The sequence below is a fragment of the Sinocyclocheilus grahami genome, unplaced genomic scaffold, assembly GCF_001515645.1.
Source record: "Sinocyclocheilus grahami isolate Dianchi unplaced genomic scaffold, SAMN03320097.WGS_v1.1 scaffold2598.1, whole genome shotgun sequence".
NCBI classification, from domain to species: domain Eukaryota; kingdom Metazoa; phylum Chordata; class Actinopteri; order Cypriniformes; family Cyprinidae; genus Sinocyclocheilus; species Sinocyclocheilus grahami.
The window spans coordinates 26,482-45,228 of record NW_015507777.1 but is presented as its reverse complement, the minus strand read 5'-3'; the positions used below and the strand labels follow the sequence as shown (position 1 = coordinate 45,228).

At 42.7% G+C, this 18,747-nt stretch overlaps 1 protein-coding gene and 1 long non-coding RNA gene across 2 annotated transcripts; both read right to left on the bottom strand.

Annotated features, from left to right (window-relative positions):
• Nucleotides 1-1,110: 1,110 nt before the first annotated feature.
• Nucleotides 1,111-5,287, bottom strand: LOC107575372 (uncharacterized). The gene is made up of 3 exons (XR_001607859.1): nucleotides 5,045-5,287; nucleotides 4,745-4,782; nucleotides 1,111-1,257 (listed from the first exon to the last, which is right to left on the bottom strand). It is a non-coding gene; the product is annotated as an uncharacterized lncRNA (long non-coding RNA).
• A 7,732-nt stretch (nucleotides 5,288-13,019) lies between these two features.
• Nucleotides 13,020-18,747, bottom strand: LOC107575373 (protein Hook homolog 3-like). Its single transcript, XM_016261760.1, has 7 exons — nucleotides 18,646-18,747; nucleotides 17,591-17,625; nucleotides 17,429-17,511; nucleotides 17,237-17,337; nucleotides 17,042-17,146; nucleotides 15,869-15,940; nucleotides 13,020-14,764 (listed from the first exon to the last, which is right to left on the bottom strand). Exons 2-7 carry the CDS (start codon nucleotides 17,623-17,625, stop codon nucleotides 14,624-14,626), a joined length of 537 nt encoding a protein of 178 aa, XP_016117246.1. The 5' UTR covers nucleotides 18,646-18,747; the 3' UTR covers nucleotides 13,020-14,623.

Genomic DNA, 18,747 nt, shown 5'->3' with positions numbered 1-18,747 from the left:
TTTAGTACTACTAGATGAAATTGAGAAATGTTTCTTGAATTAAAATAAGTAAACTTGTTTTTTATAAGTTTATTTTTATACATTTTCTTTGTATAAAAACTGGTTGCATTAAACTGGTTTCATTGTGTTTTGTTATTTTTATTAGTTTGTTTTTTCCCCAAATATGCCTATATAGTTTTATTAATTTTTAGTTTTAAATAAAATAAATGTTAACTGGAAAAAAAAGTTTCCAAGGCAGCATGATGTACTAAAATAACTAAAATAAAAATGGATAAAAACAAGAAAAAAAATAAAAAATAAATAAAAACTAAAAATTTAACTAAAACTAACGTGAAAGCAGAATATATATATATATATAGCAATAAAGCGATATATATTGTAGCAAATCTCAACTGCTTGATTGTTTAAATGGTCACAAAATGTTACAGTATTATTGTCCAGCTCTAATCTGATAAATGCAACTATAAGGCATGAAGATAATATAAACATTAACATCATGATTTTCTGCTTTGAAACAATAAGTGTTGTGAAAGCGCTATACATATAAATTAGACTTTGACTCGAGTACTTCTGAACTGAATTCTTGCACTCTTAATCAAGCATCAGCACCTCATTTAGACCTTTAAAGGACAGTTCGGCCAAAAATGACAATTCTGTCTTCATTTACTCGACCTTCGCGTCGCTCCAAACCTCTACGAGTTTCTTTCTTCATAAGATGATATTTTGAAGAATGTTGGGAACCAAACCGTTTCTGGTCCCCATTGACTTCCATTGCATTTATTTATTTATTTTTCATTCAATGGGGACCAGAAACTGTTTGGTTCCCAACATGCTTTAAAATATCTTCCTTCGTATTCAAAAGAAGAAACTCATACAGGTTTGGAACGACTTGAGGGTGAGTTTTCATTGTCTGGTGAACTGTCCCTTTTAAAGTCCTTTATTGCTTTACTAACCAGCCCATCACATTTCAGTGGATTTATTTAAAACCAAAAGCCAATGAAAGGCATGTGAATGTCCAGAGTATCCAGACGTTCATCCTCGTGAAGAGACGCCACCGTCTCTGACATATGAACAAACTGAGCAGCTAAACGCTCAACTTCTGTCTCGGCAGTGGGTTTGTATCTATATTAAAGTGTTTCTTGTGTCCCTGGCAGCGGCTGGAGGTCCGGAGAGCTGACGGATGCAGATGCCCCGCTCGAGCCGTTCCTCCACGAGAGCTGAGATCTTCAGGAGGACGAGGACTCGAACCCGCGGCTCCTGGAGAAGGTGGAGCACAAGCTGATGCAAACTCACACAGATCCCGACGGAGAATCTCAGACTGACTGTGATCTGTGCTGGAAATGGAGCATCTGCTTCCAAAAGACGGCAGAACCTCCGTCTACGAGAGCTGTATTTAATTTACACCAATATTTCACGGATCAGTGTCACATTGTGTGGTTTCGAACAGACTGACGCTTGTTCCCGTGTCAAATCCCACATGACATGTTCTCTGCTGAGCCTGAACCATGTTCTGGAAATTTGCATGCATTTACTTTTACAGTTAAACAAAGATTTCTTTAATAAACAGTTTATGAAAGCCAAGCGGGTCCCGGTTCAGGCCCAGATGGTCAAAACAAACAATATAGACTTCATTTATTTGAACCCGTGGAGGGAAACGAGCACCTCGCTTTAATATGAGGTCCAGAACTCGACAGAAACCGCGTCACCTCAGCCGCTCGTCACACAGATGGAGGACGTGAATGAAATCCTCAGACTCTTTGTGTTTCCCGTCCATCTCATGAGCTCTGACAGACTCCAAACCCTCCCTCCCTTCTTCATATTTCATAAACGCTCAGATTTCAGCCGCTCACGTGACTGCTGTAAACAGTTTGAGCCAAACCACAGAGGCTGATGTTTTAGCCACAGACTCACAGTCCTGTGTTTGATCTGGAGTGAATGTGAACCAACTTAGATTCATTCTTAAACCCCAAGAATCGAACTTAATGAAACATTATTTGTAGCTCCTCCCATCCAGTAAATTGTGATAATCTTTATGCTTTGCTACTTTTGATATGAAACCATCTCAGCTCTCAAACTCTGGCAGTTTTATCACTAAATTCAATCAATAAATGTGTTTTTGTCACTCTTTAATGTGTGGGGACGGATGGCTGTAGTGAAGCGATGAGGGCTGCTCGATTAAAAAAAAAAATCAAATCACGATTATTTTGGCCAATATTTGACCAAATTTATTTTCGTGTAATCCCGATTATTTTGGTCAGTATTGTAATCACGATTATTGGGCCACATGACAACTTTATATTATTGATTTATTTAGAGAAAGTGATATACTGTATATTTTCTGTAAATAAGGTTCATATGACATCTACATTTAGATGAAATTTCACAATTCTCAATAACTAGAGAATTAATACCAGGGTAATCATTAGTAAAAAAGTCCTCAAATGACTGAAAATAGTTAAACTGTCAGTAATACAATAAAAATAAAAAGCAAAGGACAAATACAATAGAAAAACAAACAGGGCTTTAAGTTTATGCAAGTGTATTCAGCTAACAGCCTACTACAGAAATTGAATAATCGAATGTAAAATAAAACTTAACTGCAAGAATTACACTTCCTTTGTTTCTTATTAAAGCTAAAAAGTCCTTCAGTCGAGAGCAGTGACTGTTTTCGGTCTTTTGTTGTTAGATTAATATTAAGCACACAGTCGGCAGCAGGAATATTAGGCTGCTGTCACTTTAAGAGCTGCACGGATCTGTTACAAGTGTCTTTTCTTTCTCAACTGTTTACGTTCATATATTACATAACCGACGGCGATTTACATGATTAATCACCAAGTGCCGCATTGACACATTTTCACGCTTTTAAAACATGAATAAATCTAATAAACTTTAATTAATCAAGCACGGCCCATTTTGCAAAAGTCACGTTACAATTTTACTGATTTGTGCGTGAAAGCGCACCGCTGGGAATGGGGCGCAATAGTCGTTTTATCTCGATTATTGCATTTTCATAATCGTTGGAGGCCGAAATTTAAATCAAAAGTGTATTTCGATTAATTGCACAGCTCTAGAAGCGATCATCCCATCCTCTTTACTACTAGTTACGGCAGCAAAGTTCATTGGTCACGGAAATGTGCATATGACAATAAAGGCTTTGAACTTAAAATAAACATGAACGGACATCAGAAGAAACAGAACAACTTACTGAAATCAATCAATCAGTATTTCAACCGCGGAAAGACATCAATAAAACAGCTTGAGATCAATAATGTCTCGTAACGTCACATTGACCACAGGAAAGACATTCAGTGGCCATAAGCTCAATAGTCAGCAAGAAGAAGAAAAAACTCTAGAAAGAGCATTTTCATAAATATATGCACTACACAACAAGCTGGAGTAGAAATATAATTATATCATCATTTAAAATTTTCACTGAATGTCAGATGTTGTACATTGGATTTGGATAATCACTAGATGATGATGATGATGATGAAGCCGTGTTTCTCATGATCTCGCTCTCGTTTCTCGCAGTGTGATGGATGAGGCTCCGCCTCCTGTCGTCAGCATCATCAACGGTTACATCAGTCCAGACACTCCCACAGGAGCATGGCAGAGCCAATCAGCACAGGACGTTCTCAGGCTCCTCCTCCTGGAGCCCCACCCTCACTGCTACGGCTCTGTGTGTTCAGATCCTGCTGCTGCTTTTATAAGATCTGATGAACCCTGAACCGCACGGACAGACTCTGAGGCTCCTCCTGCCTCACGCTGAACACTTCCCTTCTTCAGCTCTTTAAGAAGTGCTTCCGTGTAAATATCAGACGTTTTATAGATGTAATTTAGTTTTGAAGAAAGCATTTGTTTGTTTACTTATTATATAAATAAGTCATTATATTTTTGTGACTAAATCCGCTACTAACTAGCTTAACTACAACTGGCCTTGCTCACAAAACAGCAGTGAATTTCTGCTTATAAAACCTTAGACATCAAATCACTTCCTTCAGTTTGGTGAGACTCTACATAAAAGCAGACTTTCAAGTGATGTGCGAAAGTGAGTTTCATGTTAGAAGCCCGTTACGCTTCATCTTTTCTATCTGTCAACTTCATGCATTTGATGATTGCTTAATGTGGTTTATGACAAAAATGAGTCATTTAATTTATTGAATAGATAGTTTTAGTTTATCTAAATGTGTTTAAGTGATTGTTTACGGCACTGAGACGTTTGGACTCAACAGATTCTGCCTGAACGGATGACTGGCGCTGCGACTCTATGGAAGAGAGCTTTTATTATGCTCTTTAGAATAAATCATTAGATGGATTTATGATTTTGAACGGGATGGTTTATTTCTGGTTGCCAATGAATGCGTGAAAGGATTTTTCTTTGTAAAACCTCTTTCACTAACAATGGTATTGGGTTGTGAGCTGCTCTGAGATCAGATGTTTGTAATGCATGTCAAATACAGTTATATAAACATTTGAATGGTCATTTACTGTAAATGTGTGCATTTGGCTATAGTAACCCCCAGTCAAAATCACTACTGTCAGAGATAATTGATAATTAGCACACAGTTTGGATTGGCGTATGATTCTGTTCTGGGCAGGAGCTCAACAAGCAACCTTCGATTCATGAGAGCAATGATAAAACCCAACAAAACAAACCATACATCTAGCATCCCGAACACAAACCCAGAGAAAGTCAGTCAAAGTGCCAGAAATGATCACATTCCAAAACTACAGCACTAATTACCTTCTGAAGAACATACGGCCTTCGGCTGATACCAATACCTGAATTAGACAAGCAAACAACAAACAGATCAGCCTAAAGCAGCAAGCATTTGGCCAGAGAAGACCAACTAACCCTAAAGCAATAACTAAATAACCCTAAACAACAACCAGCATGTTGCCACGTAAGACTAGCTCTAAAGCATGTAATCAGCAGATAAGCCTGAAGAAACAAGCATGTTGCCAATAAAAACCAAGCAGGCTTAAAACAACAAGCACTGAAGAAACCTGAATAATTAAGCAACAAGCATGAACGGAAACTTACCTGAGCTGCTGCACTGGCATGTACACATCCAATGGGAATGGGATTCCACTAAATCTTTGCGTTTAACTTCCCCGACAGAGATGCTCGAGAGTCACTTACAACACTAGCAGATTCAAATATTCACCTGTTCAACTTCAGCAAACTCGAATCCGATGCGAAAAATCCACACATTGAACTACTTGCACAACTACTTCCGCTTTCTACGCAGTACGGCTCGGGAGTTTCCGGTCAGCGTTTAGAGCAGGGCTGTCCAAACTCGGTCCTGGAGGGCCGGTTTCCTGAAGAGTTTAGCTCCAACCCCAATTAAACACACCTGAAGCAGCTAATCAAGCTCTTACTCGGTATACTAGAAACTTAAAGGCAGGTGTGATCATCTTTTTGTTGACAGATGGTAAAGGTGCAACTGATGAGTGCCTGTGGGTTCCCTGTGTGGACAGCTTGTAAGCATTAATCAGACCTACACACATTAATTCAACATCAAATTCAACAACCTTTAATATGAAAATTAATTGATGGTGTGAATAAAATAATGAATTTTATTGAAATATGCCAGGAGAAATAAACATCAGCAAACAACAAGGTGACTAGGTTTGTGCCCATGCAACGATTTTAATCAGCACGTCTATATGGTTTGGGTTTAATAAGAATTTTATAGAACTTAGTAAGAGACTTTTGCATGGTGTCACGGTTATGCTGCTGTGTAGGAACGAGGAGTGCGGAGACTACGAACAATTTACAAGGAAACAGTCTTTATTTACATCCAACAAAGACTCACAGGCAGGAACACACACACAGCACGGGGAACTGACGTTTGAGACCGGACGCAGGACTCAGGAAATACAGGGCTAATATACTCTGAGCTAAATGGGGAACACCTGCAATCAATGAACATAATTACCATGGGAGAAACTGGGTAATGGAAAGCACGTGGGGGAGGAAAACACAAGACACGGAACACAGGACTGACACATGGGTCTTTGTGGATGAAAAATCAGTCAACAAAAGCGCCAACGTATTCGCAGGCTGCATGCAAGTATTTAATCTGGCATCCGTTGGTTTCCTTATTCCAGTGCCAGTGACCAGTAACATCTCTTGCTGAACCGGTTATTGCCCTCGTTAAATTCTGACCTATGCAGGAGATATGTATTGTATAAAGCAGGGGTGTCCAAACTCGGTCCTGGAGGGCCGGTTTCCTGAAGAGTTTAGCTCCAACCCCAATTAAACACACCTGAAGCAGCTAATCAAGCTCTTACTCGGTATACTAGAAACTTAAAGGCAGGTGTGTTGAGGCAAGTTGGAGCTAAACTCTGCAGGACACCGAGTTTGGACAGCCCTGGTTTAGAGCAGGGGTGCCCAACCCTGTTCCTGGAGATCTACCTTCCTGCAGAGTTTAGCTCCAACCCTGATCAAACACACCTGAACCAACTAATTAGGGTCTGAAGGAGCACTTGATAATTACAGACAGGTGTGTTTGACCAGGGTTGGAACTGAACTCTGCAGGAAGGTAGATCTCCAGGACCAGGGTTCGCCACCCCTGGTTTAGAGCATCTAAACTTCTTCGTCTTCTTCTTAAGCGTTTTTGGCGGTTGGCGAACCAGCTAATAGGTGCTTCACCGCCACCTGCTGGACTGGAGTGTGGAACAAAAATCTGTTTGGAGCACCTACATCCAGACCGTTTCTTATGAGAAAGCAGATTATACTACGTTTTTTAGGGGTGGACTTCTTCTTCTTCTTTTTTAAACAAATAGTCATATTCTCTGCATTAACATGGATTATCTTCAACCTGCTGAAATGTTCCTATGAATATATTTATCTTCCAAATATGCATTCTGAATAATAAATCAATATATTTCCTCACGAACCTACCGAGGTCCAGCGCTTGTCTTTACAATTTTCTCTTACTGATCATATTTTATACCTGTTGAATTTACAGTTTTAAAAGAATTTGATAAACACCCTTACACTTACCCTTTTTTTGCAGTTTATTATTTGTATAACCAAATTTAAACACCATGGTTAAACTATGGTTAGTGTAGCAAAACACGGGTTTATTTGTGGTTTATTATGGTTTAACCACAATTGCAATTTTTTTGGTTTTATTTGTAGTAAAGCCACGGCTAATTTAAGAACATTATGCTTGTGTGCATTGGTGCTCCTATTCCAATGTTTAAATGGTTGAATGAACGCATGTGCGGTAACGGCCTTAAAGAAATTTAAGATGTTAAACATTTAAATCATTTTTAACAGTAAGGCGTTGACAGTGCGACCACTTTAAATATTCATATGTTGGCATTGCATACAGTGAAATGATTGTGAATGAAAAATGACACATTTACATAGGCTACATATTTGAAGCATATGAAATACAGATAAATAAAGGTTGATTCTGATCATATTCATCATCAGATCTCACACACACTGCAGCGTCGCGAGAGTCACGTGTGTTTACCAGCCACTGCTTTATCAGATCAACTTATAAATGATGTTGATTAATAAAACTTCACCTTCCGTTGAGTTTGGAAAATTCTGCACACAGTAATCATCAGAATATCTCTTCTCCTGTCTCTGATAATGTCCGGATTTTGAAATCATCCCGTGGACTCTTGTTTTAATAGGCATTGAAGTCAACTAGATGATTAAGGCACATTGAAAATATATATAACCGGAAATAACTGAGCCGTATTATTTCAAAACGGAAGTGCGAGGCTCAGCAGATGCGAGCGCGAGCCACCTGAACTAAATCTAGCTTCCTGAATGTGAAACGAACTAAAGTGAATATGGTTTTATTATTGTTATTAGTTATATGATTCAACAGTGCGTGTGTGAGAGAATTTTGAAAAAACTTTACTCATAATAATTTTTCATACAAAAACAACTAGAAAAAACTAGATCACCTTCAGAAACAACACGCAGTGCTCCATCACTGCACCAAATTATTTCAAATGTAGACAAATCTTCCATAGATCAATCAATCAACACTCCGGTGGAACAGGGATTCATGTGGTGTGAAAAACAGGCAAATAAATCAGATGTGTGTGTCCATTTGCAGAAGTGACTGAATGTTCCTCTCGTCTGAGCTCACATCTAATAAAGTCCTGTGCTTTCTGACGATATGACGCTGTGAACAGCCACAGAAACATAACAAGCTGCTGCAGACACTCACGCTGGAGCAAACCTCACATTTACAGCAACACCATTAACATGACAGGCGTCTGCTGATGTGTGTTATTACGTCATGCTACAATTCCTGCGCTGGTGTTTATTTATCCAGCGCTGTCCCAGAATGCACCAGCTGTCCAGAGGCGTCACATCAGACACAAATCATCATCACACCTCCAATAAACACAGAATCATGGCTTTGTTTCCAGAGGAAGGTGTTGCAGGAGTTCCAGTTCCAGAGTTTAGAGGACTGCAGGCCAATGGACGTGACTGATCGCACCGGAGTGGCTCTGAAACACATTTTCCAGCCCTGCTGGGAAAGAAAAGACACAGAACGACGTTTGAGAGCAAAGCTGGTGAACCGTGGAGGTCCAGAGCTCAGAGAAACGGTTCATCAGAGACACGTCTGGATGAAAACTGATGACTCTCTCTCATCATCACAGGGCTTTAAAACCCTCCATGGACACTAAAACACTAGATGCAGACTTACACTGGCTTCTCATCAGGTCATGACACAATATAATATCGCAATCTTATATCAACCAGCCCTAACACGAGGCACTGCTGACATTATATAAGCCCTTCAATGTCTATGTTATCAGGGTTCCTGCAGGTTTTCAACGAAGCAGATATCATCCTCTTGTGGAAGACCAAACAAAGAAGTTTCACTTTCACAACGAAACACACAGCGCCTTCACGACATGGCGGCGGCAGCAATACTACAGCGAGAATAAAAGTTACGCCTTCTTTCTTTGCGTGAACATTTGGGTGGTGTTATGCAAATCTTCCCACATAGTGAGGTAGACATGTGGGGGGTGTGTTAGAACGAGCCGTTTTAGGTAGGTGTGGCTGACTCTTAACTTTTATAAAGAATATCTCTTTGGATTTGAGACTTTAGTCTTTGCAACTTTACAGATCTTCTTTATGCACCAAGAGCTTGTAACACTCCAAAGAGAAAGAAACAATTGAAATCGCATCATATGACCCCTTTAAATCCGGTTCACACTGTGATTTCAAATGATTGCAATTATAATTTCTTTGTCTTTTGCCTTTGTGAAATTCATTTGATGCTGGCTGTGTTAGTTTATTGTGATGCACATCAAACAGAAAAAAGCTTCGACTCGGTTCATTCCTCTGATGGACGGAAACATCTGTATGTTCACACGCACACGTGTGTGAAGAGAAACTTCACACAGAAACAGGTGCACCAGATGAAAGCAGAACTATTAATGATCACAGCATTCAGCGCAGCGCCTCTGTTCATCTCCATCATTACGCTAAAGCAGATTTCAGCCAAACACAAAACACACACACAAGTCAAAACTGTTTGGTTACCAACATTCATTCATGTTTTTGTTGTTGTTGTGTGTGTTTCATATTAGAAAATTAGTCATAAAGGTTTGGAATGACATGAGGGAGAGACGTTTGTTGTTTGGTTCCATATGGCAAAAATATATATTTAGCTTTAACCTTTATATAACCTACCAAAAATATATTTTAAAATACAGAAAATGTCCAATCTTATTCAATCACTAGCCTACATTTAGGCTAAATGCAAATGTGGATGCAATAGCCTAGTATATTTAATATTGTTGATTTTTTTTTTATATATATAAAAACAGTGAGTCTGACTTCAGTGAGTCTGAGTTCGGTGAGTCTGAGTTCGGTGAGTCTGAGTTCGGTGAGTTCAGTGAGTCTGAGTTCAGTGAGTTCGGTGAGTCTGAGTTTAGTGAGTCCGAGTTCGGTGAGTCCGAGTTCGGTGAGTCTGAGTTCGGTGAGTGAGTTCATTGAGTTTGGGGAGTCTGACTTCAGTGAGTCTGAGTTCGGTGAGTCCGAGTTCGGTGAGTCCGAGTTCGGTGAGTGAGTTCAGTGAGTTTGGGGAGTCTGACTTCAGTGAGTCTGAGTTCAGTGAGTCTGAGTTCAGTGAGTTCGGTGAGTTTGGTGAGTCTGAGTTTGGTGAGTCTGAGTTCGGTGAGTTCAGTGAGTCTGAGTTCGGTGAGTCTGAATTCAGTGAGTTCGGTGAGTCGGAGTTCAGTAAGTCTGATTTCGGTGAGTGAGTTCAGTGTGTTTGGGGAGTCTGAGTTCAGTGAGTTCAGTGAGTTTGGGGAATCTGAGTTCGGTGAGTCTGAGTTCAGTGAGTCTGAGTTTGGGGAGTCTGAGCTTGGGGAGTCTGGGTTTGGTGAGTTTGGTAAGTCTGAGTTCAGTGAGTTCGGTGAGTCTGAGTTCAGTGAGTCTGAGTTTGGGGAGTCTGGGTTCGGTGAGTCTGGGTTCAGTGAGTTTGGTGAGTCTGAGTTCAGTGAGTTCGGGGAGTCTGAGTTCGGTGAGTCTGAGTTCAGTGAGTCTGAGTTCAGTGAGTTCGGTGAGTTTGGTGAGTCTGACTTAAGTGAGTCTGAGTTCAGTGAGTTCGGTGAGTCTGACTTAAGTGAGTCTGAGCTTGGGGAGTCTGGGTTTGGTGAGTCTGAGTTCGGTGAGTCTGAGTTCAGTGAGTTTGGTGAGTCTGAGTTCGGTGAGTCTGAGTTTGGGAGTCTGGGTTCGGTGAGTTCGGTGAGTCTGAGTTCGGTGAGTCTGAGTTCAGTGAGTTTGAGTTTGGGGAGTCTGGGTTCGGTGAGTTCGGTGAGTCTGAGTTCGGTGAGTCTGAGTTCAGTGAGTTTGAGTTCAGTGAGTTTGGTGAGTCTGAGTTCAGTGAGTTCGGCGAGTCTGAGTTCAGTGAGTCTGAGTTTGGGGAGTCTGAGCTTGGGGAGTCTGAGCTTGGGGAGTCTGGGTTTGGTGAGTTTGGTAAGTCTGAGTTCAGTGAGTTCGGTGAGTCTGAGTTCAGTGAGTCTGAGTTTGGGGAGTCTGGGTTCGGTGAGTTTGGTGAGTCTGAGTTCAGTGAGTTTGGGGAATCTGAGTTCGGTGAGTCTGAGTTCAGTGAGTTTGGGGAATCTGAGTTCGGTGAGTCTGAGTTCAGTGAGTTTGGGGAATCTGAGTTCGGTGAGTCTGAGTTCAGTGAGTTTGGGGAATCTGAGTTCGGTGAGTCTGAGTTCAGTGAGTTTGGGGAATCTGAGTTCGGTGAGTCTGAGTTCAGTGAGTTTGGGGAATCTGAGTTCGGTGAGTCTGAGTTCAGTGAGTTTGGGGAATCTGAGTTCGGTGAGTCTGAGTTCAGTGAGTTTGGGGAATCTGAGTTCGGTGAGTCTGAGTTCAGTGAGTTTGGGGAATCTGAGTTCGGTGAGTCTGAGTTCAGTGAGTTTGGGGAATCTGAGTTCGGTGAGTCTGAGTTCAGTGAGTTTGGGGAATCTGAGTTCGGTGAGTCTGAGTTCAGTGAGTTTGGGGAATCTGAGTTCGGTGAGTCTGAGTTCAGTGAGTTTGGGGAATCTGAGTTCGGTGAGTCTGAGTTCAGTGAGTTTGGGGAATCTGAGTTCGGTGAGTCTGAGTTCAGTGAGTTTGAGTTCAGTGAGTTTGGTGAGTCTGAGTTCAGTGAGTTCGGCAGTTCAGTGAGTTTGGTGAGTCTGAGTTTGGTGAGTCTGAGTTCAGTGAGTCTGACTTTGGTGAGTCTGAATTCAGTGAGTTCGGTGAGTCGGAGTTCAGTAAGTCTGAGTTCGGTGAGTGAGTTCAGTGTGTTTGGGGAGTCTGAGTTCGGTGAGTCTGGTGAGTCGGAGTTCGGTGAGTCTGAGTTCGGTGAGTGAGTTCGGTGAGTTCAGTGAGTCTGAGTTCGGTGAGTCTGAATTCAGTGAGTTCGGTGAGTCGGAGTTCAGTAAGTCTGAGTTCGGTGAGTGAGTTCAGTGTGTTTGGGGAGTCTGAGTTCAGTGAGTCTGAGTTTGGTGAGTCTGGTGAGTCGGAGTTCGGTGAGTTTGAGTTCAGTGAGTCTGAGTTCAGTGAGTCTGAGTTCAGTGAGTTCAGTGAGTCTGAGTTCAGTGAGTCTGAGTTCAGTGAGTCTGAGTTCAGTGAGTCTGAGTTCAGTGAGTCTGAGTTCAGTGAGTCTGAGTTCAGTGAGTCTGAGTTCAGTGAGTCTGAGTTCAGTGAGTCTGAGTTCAGTGAGTCTGAGTTCAGTGAGTCTGAGTTCAGTGAGTCTGAGTTCAGTGAGTCTGAGTTCAGTGAGTCTGAGTTCAGTGAGTCTGAGTTCAGTGAGTCTGAGTTCAGTTAGTTAGGTGCGTCTGAGTTCAGTGAGTTTGGTGAGTCTGAGTTCTGTGAGTCTGAGTTCAGTGAGTCTGAGTTCAGTGAGTTCAGTGAGTCTGAGTTCAGTTAGTTAGGTGCGTCTGAGTTCAGTGAGTTTGGTGAGTCTGAGTTCTGTGAGTCTGAGTTCAGTGAGTTTGAGTTCAGTGTCTGAGTTCAGTGAGACTGAGTTCGGTGAGTCTGAGTTCGGTGAGTCCGAGTTTGGTGAGTCCGAGTTCGGTGAGTCTGAGTTCAGTGAGTCCGGAGTCTGAGTTCAGTGAGTTTGGTGAGTCTGAGTTCAGTGAGACTGAGTTCGGTGAGTCTGAGTTCGGTGAGTCCGAGTTTGGTGAGTCCGAGTTTGGTGAGTCTGAGCTCGCTGAGTTCGGTGAGTTTGAGTTCAGTGAGTCCGGAGTCTGAGTTCAGTGAGTTTGGTGAGTCTGAGTTTGGTGAGTCTGAGTTCAGTGAGTCTGAGTTGGAAATCCTGTCTTTCTTCGTCGACGGCGTTCAGTCAGTGCCTTCGGATGAAAGGTCAACACACTCTCACAGGGGTCAGAGGTCACCATTCATTTGAGCTTTACATGTTAGAGTGAACAGATGAAGAACATCGAGAGCAGTGAAGCTGCACAAATCAACTACAGAGAACGAGAAATCAAAGATCATCAACGACGGCAGATAAAACGAAGAACCGCCACGATGTTTTATACAAGCTTTATTTACAACTTGAACAACAACTGTACAGTTTTGCAGCGCTGGAAGCACAGATTCATCAACAGAGTGTGAATGAGACACGGTTCCTTCAGCCGCACACATACAGTATGTACATATTGTATACAAGCAATATAAAACTTGGCAAATGCAACGAATATTTGCTACTTTAGTATCACACAGATCACGACTGAAGTATCAGGTGTTTCTCTGCTCATGGACGGTTGTGTTTGACCTCTGAACTCATGAGAAACTCCTTCAGCCGCCTGATAAAAACCACACAAGAACACTGCTGGAGTAACAGATACACTGATCGTCACAGACACGAGTCCGTCTCGTCCCGCAATCACTGTGCATTATTACAGGAATATTTAGTAACAGCTGATGAAGAAAAGCAGCAGAGCAGGTTTAAATGTCAGAATATCGCTGTAACATTGTGTCAGATTCTTCATCATCATCATCCTCATCAAAAGCACTTACTAATTTAGTATAAAACAAACAGAAGGATGTGGCGCTGGTTCCTCTGTCATTCTCACACTGATTCTACTCAAAACACATCCAGCAGCCAGACGCTGAGGGAAGAATCGATTAAAATGCTGATGAATCAGGTATGAGGAGCTTGTTTGTTCATGAACTACGGGAAATACTGAAACACACCACAATGACAATGAGGCTAAAATGAAAACATGAGGAACGTGTAGGAGTTCATCCATCTGTAATCCGAGCTCACGCCCACAGCATGATTGACAGGCGCCGGCCCCGCCCACTTCTGATGGGAAGGAAAGCGGTTAGCATTCTGGGTTAGTTAGTGTGCAGCGATGGGTTAAACTCAGCAGCATGAGCTCAAATCACAGGCAGTCATGCAGCCCCGCCCCCTGATGTTGCAGCCACGCCCCCTGATGACATGCAGCCACGCCCCCTGCCGCTCATGCTTTAAGGTCACTGTGAGAGAAAGAGATTGACAGGTGTCAGTCACACAGATTCAGCGGTGAGCGTCTGCTGAGCGTCACTGGTGGAAGCGTGTGGATCGTGGCTTTAAAGAGTCCGGACCGGACGGCCCACACGCGACTCGCGTGACGCCAGCAGACGCCAGACAGGGATCGACAGCAGCTGTGAGTCTGTGTTAAGGCATCGGGAATGAATCAACAAAACAAACAACAACAAGCACCGAAAAACACTGGAAGAAACAACAGACTGATGTGCATTTAAATAAACATCATGATGAACACTTCTCTCTTTCAATGCATAGATATCAATGGAGAATAAAGAGGACAGATGAAAGAATCAAGAAGGACAGCAGCTGAGAGCAGATGAAGAGCAAATAAAACACTGCGCATCAGGAACCACTCTTAAAATACTGCAAAGCCTCTGGTGAAAAGCATCCGACAGGAAAAAAGCTCTCATTAGTTTGGAGCGTGTTCATTAACTAATGCTGATTTGATTAAAGTGGGCATGTCCGGTTACCCTGATTGGTCAGATCAGTGGAGGAGAATATTAAGACAGCGAGGTTGGGATGGGGAGGGGTGGGGTGGGGGGGTGGAGTCAGGTATCCTGATTGGCTGTGGAGAGGGTTGCCGTGGCGACGCTCTACCTGGCTGCGGTGGGCTGCACGTGGCCCGGATACGTCCGGCGGGAGTTGGTGGCCTGTCTCTGACGCGCCAGGAAAGACTGACCCGAACCCGTGCTGGCCAGACGCTCCTCAGCCGCCTTCTTCTGCAGAGCCATGCCCTGAACACACGCACACACACACACACACACACACACACACAATCACGATTTAACACTTCATATCTGTGACACACAACAGAAAAACACAGATGCTCTGTATAAGCGCAGCACTGGTTATTTCTACACAAACAGCACATGATTCAGTGAATTTACTGAATTAACTCCTTCTCTGTCCGGCGGGAGTTGGTGGCCTGTCTCTGACGCGCCAGGAAAGACTCCCGTGCTCCCGTGCTGGCCAGACGCTCCTCAGCCGCCTTCTTCTGCAGAGCCATGCCCTGAACACACGCACACACACACACACACACACACACACACACAATCACGATTTAACACTTCATATCTGTGACACACAACAGAAAAACACAGATGCTCTGTATAAGCGCAGCACTGGTTATTTCTACACAAACAGCACATGATTCAGTGAATTTACTGAATTAACTCCTTCTCTGCGTGTGCTGTGAGTTTAACATACATGAGATGCGTTTGTTCACCTGTAAAGATCTTCCTGCAGTAAAAGCTTGAGATGATAATATGATGCCAACACTAACTCTAACCAACCATAAGCTAACGTTTGCAACCCCAAACTCTGGAATAGCCTTCCTGATAGCGTTCAGAGTTCAGACACACTCTCTCGGTTTAAATCTAGATTAGCAAAGCATTCAAATAATGCATCTCATAACCCTGTACACCAGTTATATCTGATCAAATGCACATTATCATTCTCTGCTTGCTTTGAACAGCAGCTACATTATTTTTTCTCTATGTGCTTTTCTATTTCTGCCACGGGATGGGAATCCTGAGGTAACTAAGAATTACACAAGCTTCAGTCTGGATCCAGCCCTTATGAAGATCTCAGATGACTGAACACCTGAAAAGAGATGATGCCAACTTACAAAACTACCACCTTGTGCTGTAAGTTTGATCACAGCATATAATCTTTGCTGTTGATCGTGTTCACCGTTTGCTTGAGTACATATCATTAACTAACTGCAAGATTTTTGTGACAGTCACCACAGATGAGCTACTTCTAAATGAAATGTAGAATCTTTGTATCGTGAAAAGATGAACTGAACTGAATGATCTCGTGAGAGTGCTGATACACACCATGTTGTACCAGGCAGATACGATGAGTTTCTCCTCCTGGTCTTTCTGAGACGACATCTTGTCATACTCCTTCTGCACACAGAAACACAGTACAGTCACGTGACAGAGTGTGTGTGTGTGTGTGTGTGTGTGTGTGTGTGTGTGTGTGAGTGAGTGTGTGTACGCGTTTTTGTGACAAATGAGGACATAAATGTGTATAATGACAAGTGTGTGTGAGTGAGAGTGAGTGTGTGTGTGAGAGTGTGTGTGTGAGAGAGTGAGAGTGTGTGTGTGAGTGAATGAGTTTGTGTGTGTGTGAGTGAGAGTATGAGTGTGTGTGAGTGAGTGTGTGTGTGTGAGAGTGAGTGTGTGTGAGTGAGAGTGTGTGTGTGTGTGTGTGAGTGTGTGTGTGTGTGTGTGAGTGAGTGAGTGTGTGTGTGTGTGTGTGAGTGAGTGAGTGTGTGTGTGTGTGTGTGAGTGAGTGAGTGTGTGTGTGTGTGTGTGAGTGAGTGAGTGTGTGTGTGTGTGTGTGAGTGAGTGAGTGTGTGTGTGTGTGTGTGAGTGAGTGAGTGTGTGTGTGTGTGTGTGAGTGAGTGAGTGTGTGTGTGTGTGTGTGAGTGAGTGAGTGTGTGTGTGTGTGTGTGAGTGAGTGAGTGTGTGTGTGTGTGTGTGAGTGAGTGAGTGTGTGTGTGTGTGTGTGAGTGAGTGAGTGTGTGTGTGTGTGTGTGAGTGAGTGAGTGTGTGTGTGTGTGTGTGAGTGAGTGAGTGTGTGTGTGTGTGTGTGAGTGAGTGAGTGTGTGTGTGTGTGTGTGAGTGAGTGAGTGTGTGTGTGTGTGTGTGAGTGAGTGAGTGTGTGTGTGTGTGTGTGAGTGAGTGAGTGTGTGTGTGTGTGTGTGAGTGAGTGAGTGTGTGTGTGTGTGTGTGAGTGAGTGAGTGTGTGTGTGTGTGTGTGAGTGAGTGAGTGTGTGTGTGTGTGTGTGAGTGAGTGAGTGTGTGTGTGTGTGTGTGAGTGAGTGAGTGTGTGTGTGTGTGTGTGAGTGAGTGAGTGTGTGTGTGTGTGTGTGAGTGAGTGAGTGTGTGTGTGTGTGAGTGAGAGTATGAGTGTGTGTGAGTGAGTGTGTGTGTGTGAGAGTGAGTGTGTGTGAGTGAGAGTGTGTGTGTGAGAGAGTGAGAGTGAGTGTGTGTGTGTGTGACCTGGAGTGAGATCAGCATCCTCTCGCGCTCATGCACCTGGGTCTTCAGAGCCTGAACCTCGGGAGCAGAACCCTGATTCTGTTTGGGGTCCAGAGTACGAATGACCTGCGCACACACACACACATGATCAGCATTAACATTAATATCACACACACACACACACAGGAAGCAGGGAGAAGAGTGAGTGAGACGTACACTCTTGGCTTTCTCCAGGTATTTCTTGTATCTCTCCTCCATCTGTTTCATATCTTCATCCTTCTTCTTCAGCGCGTCCTCCAGCTCGTCAACCCTCTGAACTGAAACCATTCAACAAGCTCTCGCTTAACCAGTCTGCGCACACACACACACACACACACGTTTCCATGTATGATCATCAGTGAGTCTCACCGCTGGAAGAGTGTTTGTTCTCCAGCTCTTCGATCGCTGCACTGTTCATCTGAAGCTCGTTAGTGGCGTCCATTAACTTCTCCCTACAGAGCGAGAACAGTCACACTCTGAAACAGTCATTCTCGCAGAACTGAGTCTCTGTGACTTCCTGCTGATACTCACAGGTGTTCCTGACACTTCCTCTTCATGAGCACCATCTGCAGCAGCAGAAGAAGCAGAGATGTTAAAGTTCATCCAGCAAACACACTCATTAATGCTCATGTGAAGCACTGTAGCGCCTCCTGCTGGACTCCAGCGGAACACAACCGCCCTACACAGTGTGCACTTCTGAGGGTGTTAATGTCCAGCAGAGGACGCCGAAGAGCTCATGCACAATCACACACCAACACAAATCAACAACCAACAGCTGAGCAAATACATGAATAAACAGTCTAATGATTCCCATAAACACCACAGGAATAGAGATATGAATGTGATCACACACCACTGTTCCTTCAGTACAGCTGAGATATTAATAGAGTTTTGAGTCCGTTTTGTTTTGTTTTTTTCTTTAGTAATTTTACAAAAAATGTTCTTGTCATTTTTAGTAGTTTTTGTCCGTATAGTTTTTTATTTCAGTTTTAGTTTTTTTAGTACATCAAGTTAAACTAAATTAAAACAATAAATGTTGCTTTGGAAACTAGTGGAAATAATTGTTTTAAATATTTGATTTCAGTTCATGTTTATTTTATTTAAAGTAGCAATGTTTTTAGGTTTAGTTGACTGTAATGACCCAGCTGACTAGTGGATGTTTTTGTGTGCACAATCTTCCAGATGTATGTAGTTTTATGAGGGCTGATTTGAGAAATAAACATGCATGTCTGTCAAACACCAACCTAAACCAGCCTTAAACAGCTGACTAGTTGTTTAGATAACCTGCTGTCTAGTCTACTGAGGAGATATTTACTTTAAACACCTCTAGAGGACAATATGGGCAATATAACTCAGATTAAACCTCATTATTGTATCTGTTTTTGAATCTGGTGTTTTCTCCTAACACTCACCCAGCCGTCATTTATTAAAAATATGGAGTATAAAGATCAAACTGGACCCCTAAAAAGAAATGATAATGTTCTGCTTCCAATGAGCAAAACTAAATCAGTGAAAATAAAAAAGTAACACGTCCATTCAAAGATGTTCAGTGATTGACAATCAAACTCTCGAACTGTTGGACTCACATCTTCTGCTTTGGATCCGTGTTCCTGAAGAGACGTCTGCAGCTCCTCCACCTGAGACTGACCCTGCAGCAGCCTCTGATTCACCTGCCTACACACACACAC

Coding starts and splice junctions, on each gene's coding strand:
- LOC107575373 (XM_016261760.1), bottom strand. CDS start 17,625: ATGGTGCTCATGAAGAGGAAGTGTCAGGAACACCT. Junction 17,512..17,590: donor AGGAAGTGTCAGGAACACCT/GTGAGTATCAGC, acceptor CTCGCTCTGTAG/GGAGAAGTTAATGGACGCCA. Junction 17,338..17,428: donor GAACAAACACTCTTCCAGCG/GTGAGACTCACT, acceptor GAATGGTTTCAG/TTCAGAGGGTTGACGAGCTG.